The sequence below is a fragment of the Megascapheus bottae genome, chromosome X (assembly GCF_031878675.1).
Source record: "Megascapheus bottae isolate mThoBot1 chromosome X, mThoBot2.hap1, whole genome shotgun sequence".
Classification (NCBI taxonomy): domain Eukaryota; kingdom Metazoa; phylum Chordata; class Mammalia; order Rodentia; family Geomyidae; genus Megascapheus; species Megascapheus bottae.
This window is the reverse complement of record NC_143547.1, coordinates 70361444-70381206: the sequence shown is the minus strand read 5'-3', so window position 1 is coordinate 70381206 and position 19763 is coordinate 70361444. Positions and strand designations below refer to the sequence as shown.

The 19763-nt window shown below is 36.9% G+C and overlaps 1 protein-coding gene across 3 annotated transcripts in view; it reads right to left on the bottom strand.

Annotated features, from left to right (window-relative positions):
* Positions 1–19763, bottom strand: part of Pwwp3b (PWWP domain containing 3B) — a 100691-nt gene that overhangs the window by 66980 nt on the left and 13948 nt on the right. Inside the window, exons 1-3 of one of the 3 annotated variants that reach the window (XM_090326375.1) lie at positions 15139–15210; positions 12216–12378; positions 7224–10989 (exon numbers count right to left, since the gene is read on the bottom strand). The exons of 1 other annotated variant lie outside the window; for it this stretch is intronic. In XM_090326375.1, the coding sequence (XP_090182501.1) occupies positions 8731–10803 (2073 nt within the window). In that variant the 5' untranslated portion in view covers positions 10804–10989; positions 12216–12378; positions 15139–15210 and the 3' untranslated portion in view covers positions 7224–8730. Of the gene's footprint in view, positions 1–7223; positions 10990–12215; positions 12379–15138; positions 15211–19763 lie in introns of those variants that run through there. One more of the 3 variants, XR_016533795.1, reaches the window with a different exon arrangement.

Genomic DNA, 19763 nt, shown 5'->3' with positions numbered 1-19763 from the left:
CAAAGACTTTAAATGATGTGGATCAATGAATTAATATAACAAATTATTTCTATTATTAGATCTGAGGATATAATAGATAACGAGGGTGGTGATGTAGATGTTAATGATCATCATAAAATGTATATTTATATCAAATCATATTGTACCCTTGACTATGTCCAAGTTTTATTTTGTTAAAAATAAGAGATAAAGCACTTTATAGTGGTCTGGTACAAGAGAATATAGTACAGAAGATAAATATGAGGCCATCACTTTAGGGGATTATGCTGTTTCCTAAGAAACAGGGACATTTATAGGCAATGTATTAGTGTGTAGGTGTTCTGTGTTTATATACCTTTGACTATGAAATTGTAAAGTTATCAACAGCTTATAGGCAGGAATACACACATTTTCTGTCACACACAGTTTTTCAGGTTAGAGAGACAGCTGCTCAGGATACACAAACTGTACTTCTTAGCAACAGTTAAGTTTTAGAAGACACTAATCTGTGGTTGATTGAGGGACTCAAATGCAGCAAGAACTAATCTCAAATCTCCTGGTATCTGCGAAGTACGTGTAACATATGTCTAGAAATACACCTGTGTATTAGCTGCATGCCTCTTTTCAACCTTCTCTTCACTAAGGAGGAAACAGAGAAGGAAACCAAGACATACATTTCAGCCTTTATAATTATCACAGAAGATAAATATTGGCAGGACTATTGGATTTAGGAAATAAAATGATACTAGGATGCCCAATTCAATTTGAATTTCAAACACATAACAAATATCGCATAATACATGACCACACTAAAGATTGTGAATTTTAACTGCCTCCATATTGGAGTTATTTGCACTCATATGTTTTAAACAGAGAGATACCCAAAAAGCTATAGTCAAGCTCTGCTATTTAGCATGTTTATATTTCGTTCTCCAATTTGAGGTTTTACTTACAGAGAATATTTTTTGCTAGTCCTGGGCCTTGAACTCAGGGCCTGGGCACTGTCCTTTGGTTTTCTCAAGGGTAGAGCTCTATCACTGAGTCACAGAACCATTTCTGGCTTTTCTCTATGTATGTGATATCGACAAATCGAATCTGGGTCTTCACGCATGCTAGGCAAGCACTCTACCACTAGGCCAATCTCCTGGCCCCGACAGAGAATATTTTTTAACTCCACAGAGTATCCTCTCATTTTAACAGTTGCTTTAACAGCTCTTTCAGTAAAACTCACACCTCTTTCAGTAAAACTCACACCTAATCCATACTTGAACTTGCCAACATTCTTTTCATTTTCTTTCATAACTTCCTTTCCCTATAATAAGAAAGACAGGAGAATGCACATAACCTTAAATGATTCAGGCATATGGTTTGGAGCTTAGATGTTGATGGCACTTCTTCTTAGAGGAACATTCTATACAATGAATAATTTGAAGGTACATGAATTGAGGGTGTGATTATTTTAGCATCTTGATCTATATCTCCTTGTTTGCTCTTTTCATCAAAACTCTTGTATCCACTTTGAGTTGTCTACGTACACATATTCAGCAGTGAATATACCTGGTCCTGAATTTTTCTTCCTTGGAAAGTTGTTGATTATTGATTCAATCTCATTAATTAGGTTCAATCAAAATTTCTATAGTTTTGAAAATAAGCATTGATAATTTGTATATTTTTGAAAAATTCCTATTTCTTCTTAACGATATAATGTGTTTACATAATTTATTAATATTTCACATGTGACATAATTTACCAATACAATTTATTCATAGTATATTATTATTACTCTTTTTTGTGCAAGTACCATACTAATGAACCCATTTTAAACTAGTCTTTTTACTTCCTTAAGGTACATAACTTGTTTCTCACTTATTGGCAAGCTTTCTATAAAGAATTGTTGTTCCTTGTATTTTTCTATTCTCCCTTTTAAAATATCTGCTAACATTTTTACTTTTTTCACTTCTGAAAGTTTTGAGTTTAGTTTGTGTTACCTTTCTTACACTTTAAAGTATGAATTTACAATTAGTAGTTGAGATCTTTCTTATTATACACCAGTAAAACTACAATTTTTTCTGAGCCCTACCTTCAATGAAGTCCCTAAGTTTTGTTATATTTTCATTTTATTTATCTTAAATTAAAATTGTGATGTTCTTATTTCTTATGTCAACTATTGATCAGTCATGTGTGCTGTATAATTTCTGTGTATTTGTGAACCTCTCTTACTCATTTAATTATATTACATTATACTGATCTAGTTATATTACATTATCATCAGGAATAACTTTATGTAATGTCATTTTTTTATTTTTATCATTTGCTGGTGAACTCAGTGCCTGTGCTCTGTCCCTGAGTCTCTCTGTGCTCAAGGCTAGTGCTCTATCACTTGAACTACAGCAACACTTTTTCTGCGTAGTTTATTGGAGATAAGAGTCTCATGAACTTTCCTCCCTGGTTGGCTTTGAACTACAATCCTCAAATCTCAGCCTCCTGAGTAACTAGAATTATGGTGCCCAGCTATAATGTCATTTTAAAATAATTATTAAATACTTATTCTGTTCCATGCACAGTTGAGGTGGATGTTTATTCTGGTGTTTTAGGGTGGAGTTTGTGTATATTTACTAGTACTGATTGGCTCATGTTCAAATATTCTAACGTTCTTTTCTGTATTTCTGAAAGTAGATAATGAAACACCATACAAATATAGCTATTTGTCACTTCAGTTTGTCCATTTGGGTAGCATATACTGGGGAAGGGTCTTTGTCATTAGCTATGTATTTTTTGTTTATGTTTTCTTTGTGCCAGTTCTCAGACTTGAAGTTAAGCTTCTTTGCTGAAGGGTAGCTCTCTACTAGTTGAGTTGCAACTTGGCTTCCAGATTTTTGGTGGTAAATGTAGATAAGTTCCTCATAGACTTTTTTTTCCTCCAGGTTGGATTTGATTCTTGATGGTCTGATTTCACCCCTTGAATAACTACTGGTACAGGCATGAGCTACCTCTACCCTTTTCAAAAATCGTTTTAAGTGTGTAATTGTGCCATTTCTATAGGTATATATGTAATTTAGTTTGACCTTCTTCATTCCACAGTATTCTTTTATTTCCCCTTCCTTCTCTTGCTGATATTCCCCATACAGCAACCCTTGTGTCCCAGTATTAGGAATACATATTCCACAATGAATGAGGACATAGAATATTTTGCTTTCTAAGCTTGGTTCCAGATCTAATTTTCCTGCAAAGGACATATTCATTCTTCTTTATGGCTCAGTAATATGTTGATTGCCTGAATTTTTTCTCAATATATATTGTGTTTATATTGCAACAATTTAATTTTTTTTTGTTTTGCAAAAGTGATTACCATACTCTGGTTACACTTGCTAGGGATTTCGTTGTTGCTACCGTGGATTACAGTTGTTTAGTTTTATAAAGGTTTTATAAAATGTTACGAGCCATATCTTTCTCCTCTATGTGCTCTCTGAAGTCTGCTTTATTCTTGGAAACAGCCTGTGATTTGACAGATTTCCTCGCATATCTGGAACCATTAACAAAAAGAAAAGGAGCCATGTAACCAGTGGCTGGTGCCTGTAGTCATACCTACTCAGGAGGTTGAGATCTGAAGATCATGATTTGGAGCTAGCCTGGGGTTGGAAAGTCTCTAAGGCTCTTATGACCAATGAAGCTCCAAAATAGCTCAAGATGGGCTGTGGCTTAAGTAGCAGAGTGTCAGCTTTGGGCAAAAGAGCTCAAGGATATCATCAGGCCTTGAGTTCAAGTCCCAAGACTGGCACAAAAAGAACAGGAAATTACAGTGAACAACCATACCAAATTTTCTTCTCTTTTTTAGGGTTGAATATTATTAAATTCGTATGTACTCTACGTTTTTTGTCATCATGGGGCTTGAACTCTGGGTCTGTGCACTGTCCCTGAGCTCTTCAGCACAAGGCTAGTGCTCTACCATCTGAGACATAGCTCCACTTCCATTTTTCTGGTGATTAATTGGAGATAAGAGTCTCCTGGACTTTTGGGGCCTGGGCTGGCTTTTAATTGCACTCCTCATATCTCAGCCTCCTGAGTAGCTAGGATTACAGGCATGAGCCACTGTGTCCAGCTGTCCTCTACTTATTCTACTTATTTTTTTAAGCTAACTGATAAACAGATTGAAGGAGTTCCCTCAGGACACATTCTAGAAGGCCTTGACATTGCAGGGGATGACAGCTCATGTGTGCTTTTATCCCCCACTGTTCCAGTGGGGCAAGCTGAGAGGTGATAGAATTGATGTGATGCTTTTGATTTTGTATGTCTTTGGATCTTTCTCTTAATGAAATAAAAAAGGAAAAAAAGCAAAACACAAACAATTACAGAATAAATTCCAAATTAAAAATTATGTGTTCACCTATGCAATGTGTTTATGTTTTCATATATCCTAATATGTGGTTTAGTCATTGGGTATTTAGACACTTTTAAGTTACCTGCATAATTTAGTTTTATTTTACTTGTGGTTGTTTACATCTTAATGTTTAACATGTTTATTCTTTTTTTGTCAGTCCTGGCTTGAACTCGGGGTCTGAGCACTATCCTTGGGATTTCTCACGGCCAGACCTCTACCACTTGAGCCACAGCACTACTTCTGGCTTTTTTCTATGATTGTGGTACTGAGGATTCGAACCCGGGTCTTCATGCATGCTAGGCAAGCATGCTACCACTAGGCCAAACTCCCCACCAACATTTTTATTTATTTATTTATTTGCCAGTTGTGGGGCTTAAACTCAGGGCCTGACCACTGTCCTTGGACTTTTCTCAAGGCTAGAGCTTTACCACTTGAGCCACAGCACCACTTCCAGCTTTTTTTCTATGTATGTGGTACTGAGGAATCGAACCCGGGCCTTTGTGCATGCTAGGCAGGCACTCTATCACTAGGCCAAACTCCCAACCCCAACATTTTTATTTTTAGGCATGCTTTATACCAGGTTTTGCTAAGTGAGTTAATCACAATAACCATGGTGACTGGCACTACTTCTTGGATGATGATGATGATGATGATGATGATGATGATGATGTGTGTGTGTGTGTTTGTGTGTGTGTGTGTGTGTGTGTGTGTATGTGTGTGTTTGAGCTATTGGGTGATGTTCAATTGGATCTTCCAATCTAGATGATATTCTCACAGGAATGTGGGTATTTCTGTATCTAGCTTCACTAGGAACTAATAAAAAGGCCAGAATCAAATCTGCACATTTTTATGAAGACATGGACGCTCACATAGATATTTTCAATGCCATTATTTATTTATCTATATTAACAATGTATGGAAAAAAGTAGAAACAGAACTTGTTACCTCATACGTTCAATAATGAAGCCAATTACAATTGTTTTAAAGCATGGGGAGCCAGGATATGGTGGCTCAGACCTACACTACTACTCCTGGCCTTAGCAATACCTTTTGAGATAGCTGCTCCAGGACAGGGAGCCTTTCCCCCAACAGCATGGGTATAGGGAGCCGTACCCAATTTAGATATTGAAGATTCTCACAATCACTTCTATTCCAGGTCTCAGAGTTCTACTTTCCTTATCAGCATATTGATCCGCAGAAATAGATACCACTACATACTATGCATCCCTGCATACCTTGCAAATAGTTCAAATCTGATGTTCAGCAGTCTACTCTTTAATTGGAGGAGATGTGGATCTGTCTCCAGAATTCAATGGTTAGTATGGAAGAGAAGTCAGACTTTCCCCTCAACCATCCATCCATTCTCAACTACAGTTGTAGCTTGGGACAATTTTAAAACTTGGATTAACAACAACTTAAGCTGGAAATAAATGAGTGCCCGCTCAGTTGGAAGTAAAGGTCATCTTCTTCCACACTCATAATGATGCTCAGTGACCTATACAGAAAATACATGTATGTTTGAGGCATGCTTTCTTCAGTTTGTCAGTCCTGGGGCTTGAACTCAGTAACTGAGCATTGTTCTTGGACTTCCTCAAGGCTAGTGCTCTACCTTGTGAGCCACAGCACTACTTATAGCTTTTTCTGTATGTAAGTGGTGCCAAGGAATCAAACCCAGAGCTTCATGAATGCTAGGCTAGCACTCTACCACTAGGCTAAACTCCCATCCCTCCTCCCTAATTTTAACATATGCTATAAACTCAATGAAACACAAGACGGATCATGCAACCATTCTTTATCACACACTAGACATCTAGAAACTCACAACTAGGAGAAAATCTGAGACCCTTGTTTTCCAATACAGTCAGTTTACCAGATTACTGAATATTTCTCACTGTAATGCTGTAGAACAATCCTTTTAGAATGACATTGTCACCTAGGTTACAGGAGTAACATCTTTCTATGGCACTTGCCATATACTCTCACAACTTCAGACTATATACACTTTCCCAACTCCTAATTCTACAAATCAATAAAGAAGTAACAAAAACATTTTAAAGCTAGGCACCAGTAACTTACACTTGTGATCCTATCCTGCTACTAGATCTGAGGATCATGGTGTGAAGCCAGCTGGAACAGGAATGACTGTGAGACTCTTATCTCCAATTAACCACCAAAAAGCAACAAGTGGACTTGTAGCTTACATGGCAGAGTGCTAACCTTGAGCACCCAGGCCAGGCCCTGAGTCCTAGCCCCAGGACACACACACACACACACACACACACACACACACACACACACACACACACACACACACACACACACACACACACAGCATTAGACAGCAATAGCCCATTTAGAATACCAAATGAGGTAATACACTAGGATAAGAGGGACACAATATTATAGCAGGAATAAAGTGTGTATCCTTGGGCAATACAGTGCTCATATGATTTGGTGAACGTCTGTCATGTATTCTTTTTCAGGGCTAAAGCCTAGACATCTGAGGATCATTGGTAGGTCTCAGGTAGGGTCAAGAGATTTTTTTCTGGGTGCTGGTAGGTCACACCTGTAATCCTAGCTATTCAGGAGGCTGAGATCTGAGCATCATGGTTCAGAGCCAGGCTGGGAAGGAAAATCTGTGAGACTCTTATCTCTAATTTACCACCAGAAAATCGAAAGTGGCATCATGGCTTAAAGTGGTATAGCACTAGCCTTGAGCTCAGGGACAGCGCCCACACCCAGAGATCAAGCCCTGCAACTGATAAAAAAAACAGTTTTGTGGGATCTGAGATATTTCTTTGAAAATAATACAAAATCTGTCATGAAAGTGAATTTTTTATTTAAAACAGTAACATAACAAGCCTTAAAATCATGCCAACTACAACAAGCAAACATCATAAACAAATTGTGTACATATATATGCATGTACATATTTCAGTTTTCACAAATATAATGCTGCTGCAGAATCTGAAGTTTGTAGTGAGCATCAGAAGTACATATGTTTTAAAGAAACAAATACAAAACTGCAGATTTTACACCAACAAATAGCCACGTAGACACATATGATAAGAGCCCTAGAGTGACAGTTATCTGTCAATTTCAAAATGCCATTGGCTAAATAAGGACAATTTTTAAATATGGCTACATATACACAAGAAATCTTAAGTTCATTCAACTTAAGATTTTTTTGTGAGATGAAATTTTAGGAAAGCTAATGTATTTGTAAAACATGTAACAAGCTCATGTTAAGTTTTAGCACTTTTTTTCCACATCAAGTGACTATACTGATCCATTCCCAAATTATCAGATTCTGGTGAATCTATCCTCTGAGTTATTTGAATGATTTACCATTTATCATTGATCTTACTAGAGTTAATTGGAACTATTGTACTAATAAGCCATATGCCAAAGATTACTTGATGCTTGAAGCAGTAACGATATATTTGGAGATAAAATTTATGACACAGTGTTTTCTTATTCTACAGCTTATATCAAACTACTTGCATTGGTAAGCAGTAAGCTGGTCCTATGGAGTGGCCAGTGTGTGCATATAGCAACTCTAGCTGCCTTCTATATCAAACAGCTATGTGAAGAGCTACTCCCTATTATGAACATAGAAGACTACATGTTTTAAGAAACTATGCAACAACTGATAGACACTCTTCAAAATGGAATTTTAAGGAAGTATCGAATGAACAAGTCTTTTCAAGCCTGTCCAGATTATTTCTGCGTGCAGAAATTGTATTCACACATACACAGACTGCATGCAGATAAGCCACTTATTTTTGAGCATTAGATTGTTTTCTTGCAAAAGTAACTATTATTAGGTACAATATATAGCAAAGCTTATCTATCTTTGGTTCTATGCCTCAGAGATATAATTTTTTCCAAAAATAAATAGGCATGGCAGGAAAAAATAATTTGGCTATCTTAAGAGAAAACTAAGCCCTTTATAAAAATTGAGCAAAAAATATAATTGCCCTTTTTTCTCTTCTTCTTTCCTAGCTATCTTGCTTAATCTCTAATATCAGTGCAATTTTAATTGTCAAATAATTGTGCACAGTGTATCTATACAGTAAAGACACAGAAATATTACAAAACAATCAGTACTTCCCTTTAAAGTCATTTAGGCATTCAAAAGTGTATGTGAAAATAAAACTGCTGATATATATTGGCAAAATTGGCTCTGAAGAAGTGCAAAACAAGTCAGCATGGCGAACTATCTGAAAAATCTAGAATATCCTTAAGCTGAACACATTAGCCAAATCCTCCCATTTCCTGTTTTCAGAAAATATTCCTGTGTTTGGTAGATGTGATTTTTCTGAACTATGATCTATGAAAGCTCCCAGTGATGATTTCAACTCTAGTGTTAGTTACTGAGTTCCGGTATTAGGTAATGGCCTCCGTCTCTTTTCAAAAAGAATTTTTGAATCAAATAATTCTCTTTCTCTATAGCCTAGAGCTGGGCCTTTGAGATACTTTGCTTCAGCTGCTTCATAATCTAACCCATCAACAGCAGAAATTGAGCAAATAATTGCTTCTGGCAGAAGAACCTCTAGGACAAATTTAATCTTGTCATCTTTTATCCGAGTACGCATTTTTTGGTCTATTTGTTTGTATATTTCCTGTAGGTATTTTACCACTTCATCCAACTGATCTTCATCTTCAAAGTATGTTTCAATACATGGCATGAACCTCTTGGCATGCAAAAATGAATTCAGCCATCTGGACTTTTTTTTGCCTTTTAAAATGGCCAGAAGATGGTCTTCTGTTCCCTTTGCATTCACAATAAAGTCCACTAGGTTCTTATTGGCTCGGTCGCGAGCAGACTTCATTCTGTCAGGAAGGATTTTCTGATAGGCTAATCTCTTGGTTGGGGAAGTCACACTCATTTGTTCCCCACTATCATCATTGTACAGCTTTGGGAATAAATTTCTGAAGGTGTCTCGTTTGATTTCTTTCCGGACCGGATAACTGATATCAGCAGCAAAATACTCAAGGAAAGAACCCACAAAAGAGCCACACCCTATTCTAACTCTGTAGTCACAAATCAGTGAAATGCACCAATCAATACTCTCCCTGTACTCCTCCCTGGCTTTATCCACTAGTGCTTGCTTCTCTTTACAGTCATACTTTTTTAATCTCCTGAAAGGCACTCGGATTCCTTTTTTTTCAGAGCTCATGTCTGCCTCAACAAAAATCACACTTGCTTTCCTCTCCTTTCGCCTGATACTTTTCACTACTGCAGGCCAAAATGGGTATTTTTGATATTTAAACCAGACAATAATCCCAGTTTCAAATGCACATGGCTTGTAATCAAGAACTAAGCGTGGAAGCTCTTCTTCTTCATCAGTGTCATCTAATGCAAGAGTGCTAACATGCTGCACACTCAATGAGCTGGTTGAAGCTGAAGCTTCACCCTCAAGCTCCAAATCCAGTCTCTGAAGACTTCCTTCATCATTCCTCACAAGTGAACAATCCAGGACAGAGTTAGAGGCACTAAGTGAAACCTGATATTCCCCTGAACTAGTAGAACAAGATGGCTCAGCCTCCATGTCTGTTTCTAAAGGAGGCTGATTCTGGCTGGCATCTGAGCTTGGATTTGGATTTGAAGGACCCTCTTCAGGATCATCAATATTCTCTGCAAAGTTAGAGCACTGAGAGCAAATAGCTTGGTCTTCTGGGGAGCTATCTGGCTCTTCATCTTTCAAGGCTTTGGGCACCACAAAATCATCTGACAAAAATGGAACAAATTTTTCATCTTTAATATCTACATTCTCCTCTTTCACTGTGGACAGAATTGCTGCAATGTCAATCTTTTTCTTATCTTCTTTTTCATCATATGAAAATGAAGCAAAAGTGTCATTCCAACAGAAGTTTGGTGATGATGGCTTTGTTTCCATTTTCTCTTCATTAGCATCAGTGGCTGTGTTCACCTGTGATTTATCATCAGACAGGAAGTCATCATTTTCTGTAGCTGCTAACAGGGCTCCTTGGGCTTCTCTTTCTTCAAGATAATTCACAGAATCCCCTTCAAGCTGCCGACCCTTTTTATGAGGGGGAGACTCAGACAGCTCTTGCGATATATTCTCAGACAGTGTAGAGCTCTTGTCTTCCATTGAAATACTTTCGTCACTCAAATTTGCTCTTTCATTCAGGATATCCAGTGCCATTTTTAGGGATCTTTCATAAGCTGTTTCCTCCCTAGGGGGAACACTGACCTCTGACTCTATTGTTAGGGAAGAAAGGATGACTTCAACTGCAGATTTACTTAAGATCTTTGTTTCTGTGTTATCTACTATAACTTTTTCATCTAGTGAGAGTATTTGGACTTGTAATGCAAATGTGCATTTTCTTTTACCATCTGATGAAATCTCAGATGTGGACAAAACTTTTGCTGGCCATAACTGCTCTTTCCAAATGCAGAGGACATACTCCGCATCCATTGTGATTTCAATTTGTACGCCAAGTATTTACTATTAGAGGTTGAGGTGACTGACTGCTCTTGCCTCTGCCAACACAATTCCTACAAAAAATATCAGTCTTACAAATGTCTATTTTGATGCTAGACCACAAACAGTGTATGACTTATACGTCCTCTTCTCTTCAATCACAATATCTCCAAGACAATTCTAGAAAATAATAAAACCAGGAAAAAGAAAGGTATCAATAAATGAAATCAAATCATTTTGTCAAGGTATAATACGACCAAATATTAACACATAAGAGATAAACTAAAATACAATGCTTAGTAAGAAGTAAGACAGATAAAATGTAGCATAAGAGGATAAAGAAACTGGAAAACTATTTTTAAGTTCTTCAACTTTAACAACTCAAAATGTGGGCTGGAAGTTTGGCCTAGTGGTAGAGTGTTTGCATAGCATGCATAAAGACTGGGGTTCAGTTCCTCAGCACTACATAGATGGAAAAAGCCAGAAGTGGTGCAGTGGCTCAGGTGGTAGAAAACTCAAGGACAGTGCTCAGGCCTTGAGTTGAAACCCCAGGACTGGAAAATAACAACTCAAAATGTTACTAAGGAGAGAGTATATGCATACCAGCAGACAAAGGAGAGCTCATGGAAGCGTGTCAGGGAATTTGTTAGATTGCTTGATGTTTTTCTGTCCCTACTGTTATACCTGCAGATATTCAAACTTAGCAGGTATCAGAATCAAATGGATGACTTTTCATATTTCCTTCTTTAATTTCTAGGCTCCATCTTGAAAATCTGTGAGACTTAAAAATTTTGTTTTTCCAGCAAAATTAACGATTTTAGTACTATATTTCCCAGAAGACTTCATTGAAAAGCTGAGTGCTAGATAAACATAGCTTTATAATTTTTAGGCCACATGTGCTTTGCTATTATTCCAAAAAGCAAGCAGACATAAAACAGATTATACACACACACACACACACACACACACACACACACACACACACAACCTTGTTCCACTAAAAAATAGCCATGTAAAATGTGTAATTCTGAAATGAATGCTATAATTACATATTGGATAGAGTAGTTATCAAGAATTTTGGAGCCGAGCCTCTGGTTGGAACTTTAGGCAGAAATGTAAAAAGGCTCTTGTATTTCTTCATAATTATTTAAAACATTGTTTCTTTAAAAAGTAGTTGTTATGACTTTCAATGATAAATATTTGGCTACAAAATGATGGTCAAAGGCTTGCAACTCAAATTCTTAACTGAATGTAATTTTAGTGTAAGTCTTACATTCAAAATGCTGCAGTTAATATAAATAAATAAATAAGCTACGGTTCCAAAGCAGGAGCAAAGGAAATGTTCTCTTACTCTCATGCTGTTTGAAATGTGTACTTTTTTGTGTGTGAAATCAGAAGAGTCTTACCCTTTTATACTTGGATCAGAACTGGCTTGATTCTTCTCTATGTGCTAGTCCAATAGAGCCGTCACCCTGCTTGGCACTTTAATGGCTGCCCTGTCTGGAACTCAACTGGCACCACACACAGATTGCCCGAGTCACATGCACCTGAGATATTCACCTAGGCTTTCTAAAACAAAGACAAGGTTTGTGAATAACACAGAAGAAGTAGGAACAGCATTTCCATACCAAAATTCTAACAGGCATGTCATTCTAAAACATAGTGATGAGATGAAATTCCATGCTATGCTCCCTCATTGTTTGATACTATGAAATGCTCTTTGAGATCATGATGAAATCATCTCTTTGAGAAGAGTGGGCAATAAGAGAGAAGGAAGTAACAATTATCTTGTATCTACTATGAGTCATATGATAAATTTTCTATTAAATCCTCACCTCATTCATCATGTGGATGTCTTTCTTCCTTACACTTGCACAATTTGAATGGAATCATTTATACTGTAATGCTGTCTCAGTCTATTAATACGAAATTGTTTTAGTGCTTTGTTGATCTACATAATTCAAAAAAAAAATGATTGCGTAGAGAAAATTTAGGCTATCTGGCAGGCGCCATCTTGTGGCTACAACTGAAACTACAGCCTGCCCATGATACAGGGCCTTAACCACTGAAAGATCCTTCTTATAGGAGAAGGATAGAAACTACATTAGCCACCCAGAGTCTCTTCAGGCTTTTAGATTTAAAAGGATCTACATTTTAGATTTAAAGGATTCTATGGCATGGGATTATAATAGCCACAATTATGAAACTGCCAATAAACATTAAAATTGAAAAGATGGAAGAACATGTAATTACTGTAATATTCTCTATATATCTTTCTAGAAAGTTACAAGATATATATGTATAGATAGATGTATCTATCTATACATCTATCTATCTGTTTATCTGTTTATCTGTCTGTCTGTCTGTCTGTCTGTTTGTCTATGATTGTTTTTCAGGGAACCATTCAAGGATATGGCTTACACATAGTCTTAAATATTTTCTACATGTGTTTTTGAACATTTCTATCTATATAACTTTTCGATCATTTATTACCCCCACTACTGTGGCTTGAATAGAAAGTCTTGTAATCTCCCTTGGCTTTTTCATTCAAGGCTGGTGTCCTATCACTTGAGCCATTGCACCACTTCTTAACAATCTCCAGACTTTCCTGCCTGGGACTAGCTTTGAACTGTAGTATTCAATTCTCAGCATCATAAATAGATAAGGTTACAGGTATAAGTTACCAGCAGTTGGCCACACATGGTTTTATAAGTTATTTTAACTGATAGATATGCCCCCGGCTTTGCAACATTTATCTATTTCCATGAAGATATCAGAGAATAATTATAAACTGATGCTATTTGTGTGTGTGTGTGTGTGTGTGTGTGTGTGTGTGTGTGTGTGTGTGCGCCAATCCTGGGAATTGGAACTCATGCTTGAGTGCGGTCCCTGAGCTTCTCTGCTCAAGAATTTTACTCTACCACTTTGAGCCATAGCTGTGCTTCTGGCTTTTCGGTGGTTAACTGGAGATAGAGTCTTACAGAGTTTCTTGTCTGGTCTGGCTTTCAACCGAGATTCTCAGATCCCAGTCTTCCAGCCTCCTGACTAGCAGGTGTAGGCTATCAGCCCTTGGCTAAAATGGTACTTTAAAAACAGAAAATAATAAATCCATCCTTGTCTCTCCAACCATACAAATAATCCCATTTGTAGTTTGATAAATGTTTTTTTTGCAGATTTGGCTACATACATTATAGTAACCAAATATATATTCATATTATGTATTTATATTAAACTAGAATAACTATTTCTTCTGAAAGAAGAGAATGTAATAAGTGTTATTCTATTTATCTTATACTATTTGTCAGACTTAAGATCGCTGCATTAAGAGGTTCATGTTTCTATTCACTAGATACACAATATTCCATAGTATGGATATACCATATAATATTTTTCAGTTGCTTACAGAAATAAACTAAATATCCTGTCTCATTCAGAAAATTGTGTGATGCAAATCATTGTTTCCCTCTGATCACGACTGAAATGACACACTGCATGGAGGACATAGAAAGCTATAGTTAAAACAGATACTAGCTAGTAATTTCCTTAAGTAGAGGAAATTTTTCACTGTTAACAAAAGGCAAGAGACAAGTGACACAAGAGTATGAATGTGTATGTGTATACATGTGTGCTTGTGTGTTGGAAACAAAAGGTGTATGCTGTTTCAGATGCATTTTTTTCTATGACTGCCAATCATAAGGGACTCTACTCTGAAAGATGTTGCAACAGATACAAATAATGTTAAAATAGCAACAGATGAGAATAATATTAAAATAGCAAACTGATTAACCAGAAATGCTGGATGCTGACAGAAGGGTTAATTGCTAATAGATTTTATTTCTAACCACATGTATTGGCACATAGACACTATGCAGTGTCTTCATTCAACTGCCTTTGATCTCTTATCCATGGTCATACACATGTGACACACACACTCTATCCATATATAAATTTATACAAGTATTTCCCCATGCTGTCAATTACTTACATCAGTTCTTATTTCTGTGCAAATCAATAATTGTTAAAACTTTTAAAAAAGAATACAATGTCTGGCAATATAAGCATGGAATTCCAAGGCCATAAATTATCATGAACAGCCATGCTGCAGTGAAGCCTTAATTTAGAGCCTGTAATCTGATCACCCCCTTTCCCACTGTGGACTTATAAAGCCTTGAGAGGTAGAAAAATTCCAGAGGATTAATTCCTTCAAAATGGAAACGATTCTCACAAAACCACACATCGTTTCTGCCTGCCACTCCAAAACCTATTTTTTTCTCTTTACTCCAGAGCTCTGAAAAGTCAATAGAGAATAAATTTTCAGACAGACATTACCTTGAAGCTTCTTGTCAGCTGCAGCTTGGTGAAATGCAGCTCCTCTTCCAAGACTGGTCAGGCAGAGCTGACTGCCAAGCTTTTCAGAGAAGGCTCCACCCCCCAGCTGTGATGAGGAGCAGGAGGCCCCGCCCTGAATTAGAGGAGACAGAATTGGCTAAAGAAACCGCAGAAAGGTTGCAGGGTGGAAAGTCTTCTTTTAAAAGACCTTTACGGTGTAATGGCAACAAGGATGTGTTCAATTTCCCTCTGAAGCCTTCGGGTGGGAAATTTCTTCAAGAAAACTGTAGCAAATCACTTTACCTATAATAAAACCTTTCTTCCTGGCCTTTTGTTTCTTCTCTTAAACCCTTCAGGAAAGTTTTAGTGGTTTCTTCTTATATATGTCCATTTCTAACTAGAAGCAGAAAATGATTGGTACAGTGGGGAAATCCCCATTTCATATGTTCTTTACCAAGAATTGGATATTCCTTTTTCATACATTTTGTTTTTTTTAACTTGGGCAAATCAACATGGGGAGGTTTCTTAAATTTATATGTTCCAAGAGAAATATTTCTATGTCTGAAATATATTTTATGCATCTTGTTTATCATAATTCTCTGGTTTTAAACTTAAGTTTGGTCTTCTGATTTAAGTTAGAAAGCCAACTTAAAACATTATTATTGATAACTTGGGGAATGCAGTATTTTACTGGCCTTAGTGTCACATGATATATAGTCTTACTCATATAGATATAAATGCATCTATAAATTCACATTTATTTACATAAATGTGTTATTTATATAAATGTATATAATGTTAGAATGAAAAATTACACAAAATGAATGGCACCTCTCATCTGTTATGATGTTGGTATGGGGTATAGTACATAATGTTTGTGTTATAAACAACCCTTAAATCTCAGAGGTTAAAGCCCCAAAAGGTTTATTTTACTGCTGTGAAATGTCAATATAAAGTCAAGGCGCCAGAAAGGGAAGGTACTCTGGTCCTAACAGTGTCTAAGCAACTCAACCTAGGGATCAACCAAATTCTTGGGCCTTGAACTCATTCAGTGCACTGTCTGCATCTAGCTGTCTAAAGAAGAGGAAGGATGGAGATTCCTGTGGGTGGTTTTAAGACTCAGTTCTTGCAGGCATCACTGTTGGCCACAGTCAACTAGCCACAACTCTGGACAGGTATGGGAGCCCAACCCAACTGCCATAGGGAGAAGGAATGTAAGCTTTTTTTGTGACCCCAGGTGGAAAATAAGAGAGTTTGGTGAATATATAGTATTCTCAGCAACACAGAACTTTCCCTTTTCAGTTTGTGTATGCATGGGTTATTTAAAGATTTTTTTAATAAATGGGTATCTCATTTATGATGAACCACAGATATACTTCAAGTTTTTCACTTAAAGCCTATCTTTGAATTCTTTTTCAGCAGCAGAACTCCAGTTGTAGTCAGGTTGTTAGTGGGAGCTCTTGAAATATTCCTTTTCTCAGATTCCCTCTCAGTAACCCAGTTATGTGATGGGATTTCTTGCCAAAAAATGAAAATAGAAACTGCTGGATAATACTAGAAAAAGTACCTCTCAAAGGGGGGATAAGCAGTCACTGTGGTCTTTTTTCATTTTCCTTATTTACATCCTAGAAATTCACCACAACAGATAAGACTTTAGATAGCTACTCAAGAAGTGATGGACAGACAAGATTTCCTCAATTTAGTGGGAAAATGAACTCGCTAAAGTCATTGTGTTTTGCCTTCTTTCTACCCAGTAGTTGATCTTACAACATGTCATAGAAATAAATCATTCTTCTTGTAGAATTAATCCTTTCAAAGCTTTTAAAGTCTTTTATTTCAATTGAAATAAATCACTTCAAAGCATTTAACATACTACTGTATAATCTACAAAGGGTTATGAGGCCAGTGTGTGTGTGTGTGTGTGTGTGTGTGTGTGTGTGTGTGTGTGTGGTTTTACTTAAACGAACAGATTTAGTAGATTATGAACTCTCAACTTTCATTCTGTCCTCTCATTTCACAAAACACAAAGGGACACAAATTACTCACTATATTTAAAAACTGTATTTTCTTCTGCCTCTTTGGTTAATCTTCCATATATCATATGTCAGGAAATGCGATACCATTTCATTATTTTCCAAATAAAATGCCAAGTAAGAGGTCAACTTCATGGTGGGCACCATTATCTTACCTATAATCCTGAGTACTCCAGAGGCTAAGATCTGAGGATTCCGATTCAAAGCCAGCTGAGGCAGGAAAGTCTTTGAATCTACCTCCAAATAGCCACGAAAAAGCTGGAAGTAGAGCTGTGGCTCAAGTGGTAGTGTGCTTGCTTGAGAAAAAAACTCAAAAAGTGTCCAGGCCCTGAGTTCAAGCCCTAGTATTAGAGTATTACACTCCCCCAACACACACCTATACACAGGTGTATACACACACACACACACACACACACACACACACACACACACACACACAGATCAAATCAATGGGAGGTAGCAGTGGCAATTGATAACCAAATAATAAATGCTAATTTATTTTTTTTTGCCATTCCTGGGTCTTGAACTCAGGGCTTACACACTATCCTTGGACATTCTGTCTTGAACTCAGGGCTTACACACTATCCTTGGACATTCTCAAGACTAGTGCTCCATCACTTGAGCCACAGCACCACTTCTGACCTTTTCTGTATATGTGATACTAAGGAATCGAACCCAGGGCTTCATGCATGTTTAGCAAGCCCTCTACAACTAGGCCATACTCCTGGCCCCATAAATGCTAATATTGTAGTACTAATGTAAAATGAATATAGACGATAATATAGAAACAATACCTAATACTTTTATCTCTTTTGTATGGCAGACATTATTCCTAGCCCCTGATATATTATCTTATATAATAACTACATGGTTATTACATGCACAGAAGTCCTATAACTATTCAATATGAAACAGTAATATTATTAACAATAATGTTAGAAGCAAAATATTTTCTCACCATGTCAGGCACTCTGCCAAATACTCTATATACAATATCCCCGATTCTTTTATAAACTTGTTCTATAGGCACTATGGATTGAATGTGATCTCAAAAGTCTCTGCAATAATTCCCAAAGTAAAAATGTTGAGTGGTTTGACCTTTAAGAGATGATTAGATCCTGTGGCTTCTGTCCTCATGAATACATTAATGTCATTATAACAGGATTGGGACAGTCATCGTGGGAGTGGGTTCCTGATAAAAGGATGCATTTGTCCCCCTCCGTTCCCTTTCTCTTCATATGCTACCTTCTGCTACATTGTAATTCAGCAATGCGGTCATTACCAGATGCATATCCTCAATCTTGGACTTACCAGATTCTAGAACTGAGATCTAAATGAATGTGTACTGCAAGTATTCCATTGTAGCAGCACAAAAAGCAGCAGTGGATATTAAGAGTGTTCTCATCTTGGATGAGAGGCTTTAGAGATATTAATACACTTTTACAAGGATGTCCAGAGAGTACTTGGTACATGCCATTTGGATCCAAGTCATTTTAACTCCAGAGTCAATGTTAATGACTAACACACACTGTCCTCTCACTACAAACTGAAAATACTCTGCAAATGTATATGGGATAAATGGATGAGTAACTAAAATAATCTAACATAGGTATGTAGTTTAAAGAGATCATGATATAATTGATGTTATACCTAATCTGCCATCTTCATTCCTTTGTTGTTGTCAGAGTCTAGTATGAGAGCATAATTACAGTAGTGAGTAATATCCCACCCCTTTAGCAAATTATAATGATTGATTGCAATTTAAGGTACAGGTTCTGTCCACCGATAGGGAAAACTATCCAAGGGTAATCATCTAGAGTGTAGTGCAGCTGTCACATCAAATAGGAGTAAACAACAGTGACAAGATCAGACTTAACAGATGTTACATGTGGGAGGTTTTATGGGCTATGGAATTCTACTGTTTCCTGACTGTAGTGGCAGTTCCATGAATGTAGGCATTTATGCAACAGTGTTAAATAAAGTGTATGATAAATGTGATTTAAGTGTGATTTTAGCATATGATAATTCAAGATTAAAAGTTTGCATATAATGTAATAATAGCCAAGTACCCTGGACTTATGCGTGTAATCCCAGCAACTCAGGAGCCTGAGATCTGAGTATTGTGGTTCAAAGCCAGCCCATGAATGTCCAAAAGTCTATGAGAACCTTATCTCCAATTAACCACCAGAAAACTGGAAGGGGCGCATGGCTCAAGTGGTAGAGCACTAGCCTTGAGCTAAAGAGCTCAGGAAAAATGCCTAGTCCCAGAGTTCAAGCCCCACAACCAAAAAGAAAAAAAATAATAGCCATTATATAAAATCAAATCTTTTAACATATGCTCTAGAACCCATTATTCTCTTCTTATGGCATATTTAATATAAACCACAAAATGACCCTCATACATATATATGTTTATATAATATTTAGGATACAAAAAGGCCTAAGAGAATGTCACCCATCACAAAAGCAAATCTCTGAGTAACCTTCAAAGTCCAATTTCCTTCAGTCCAACAGAGAACCAAATTAATTAAATATCAAAGGATAAGAAGTTGCTTTCAGAAAGACAGGACATTCTTATCATTTCATTCTCAA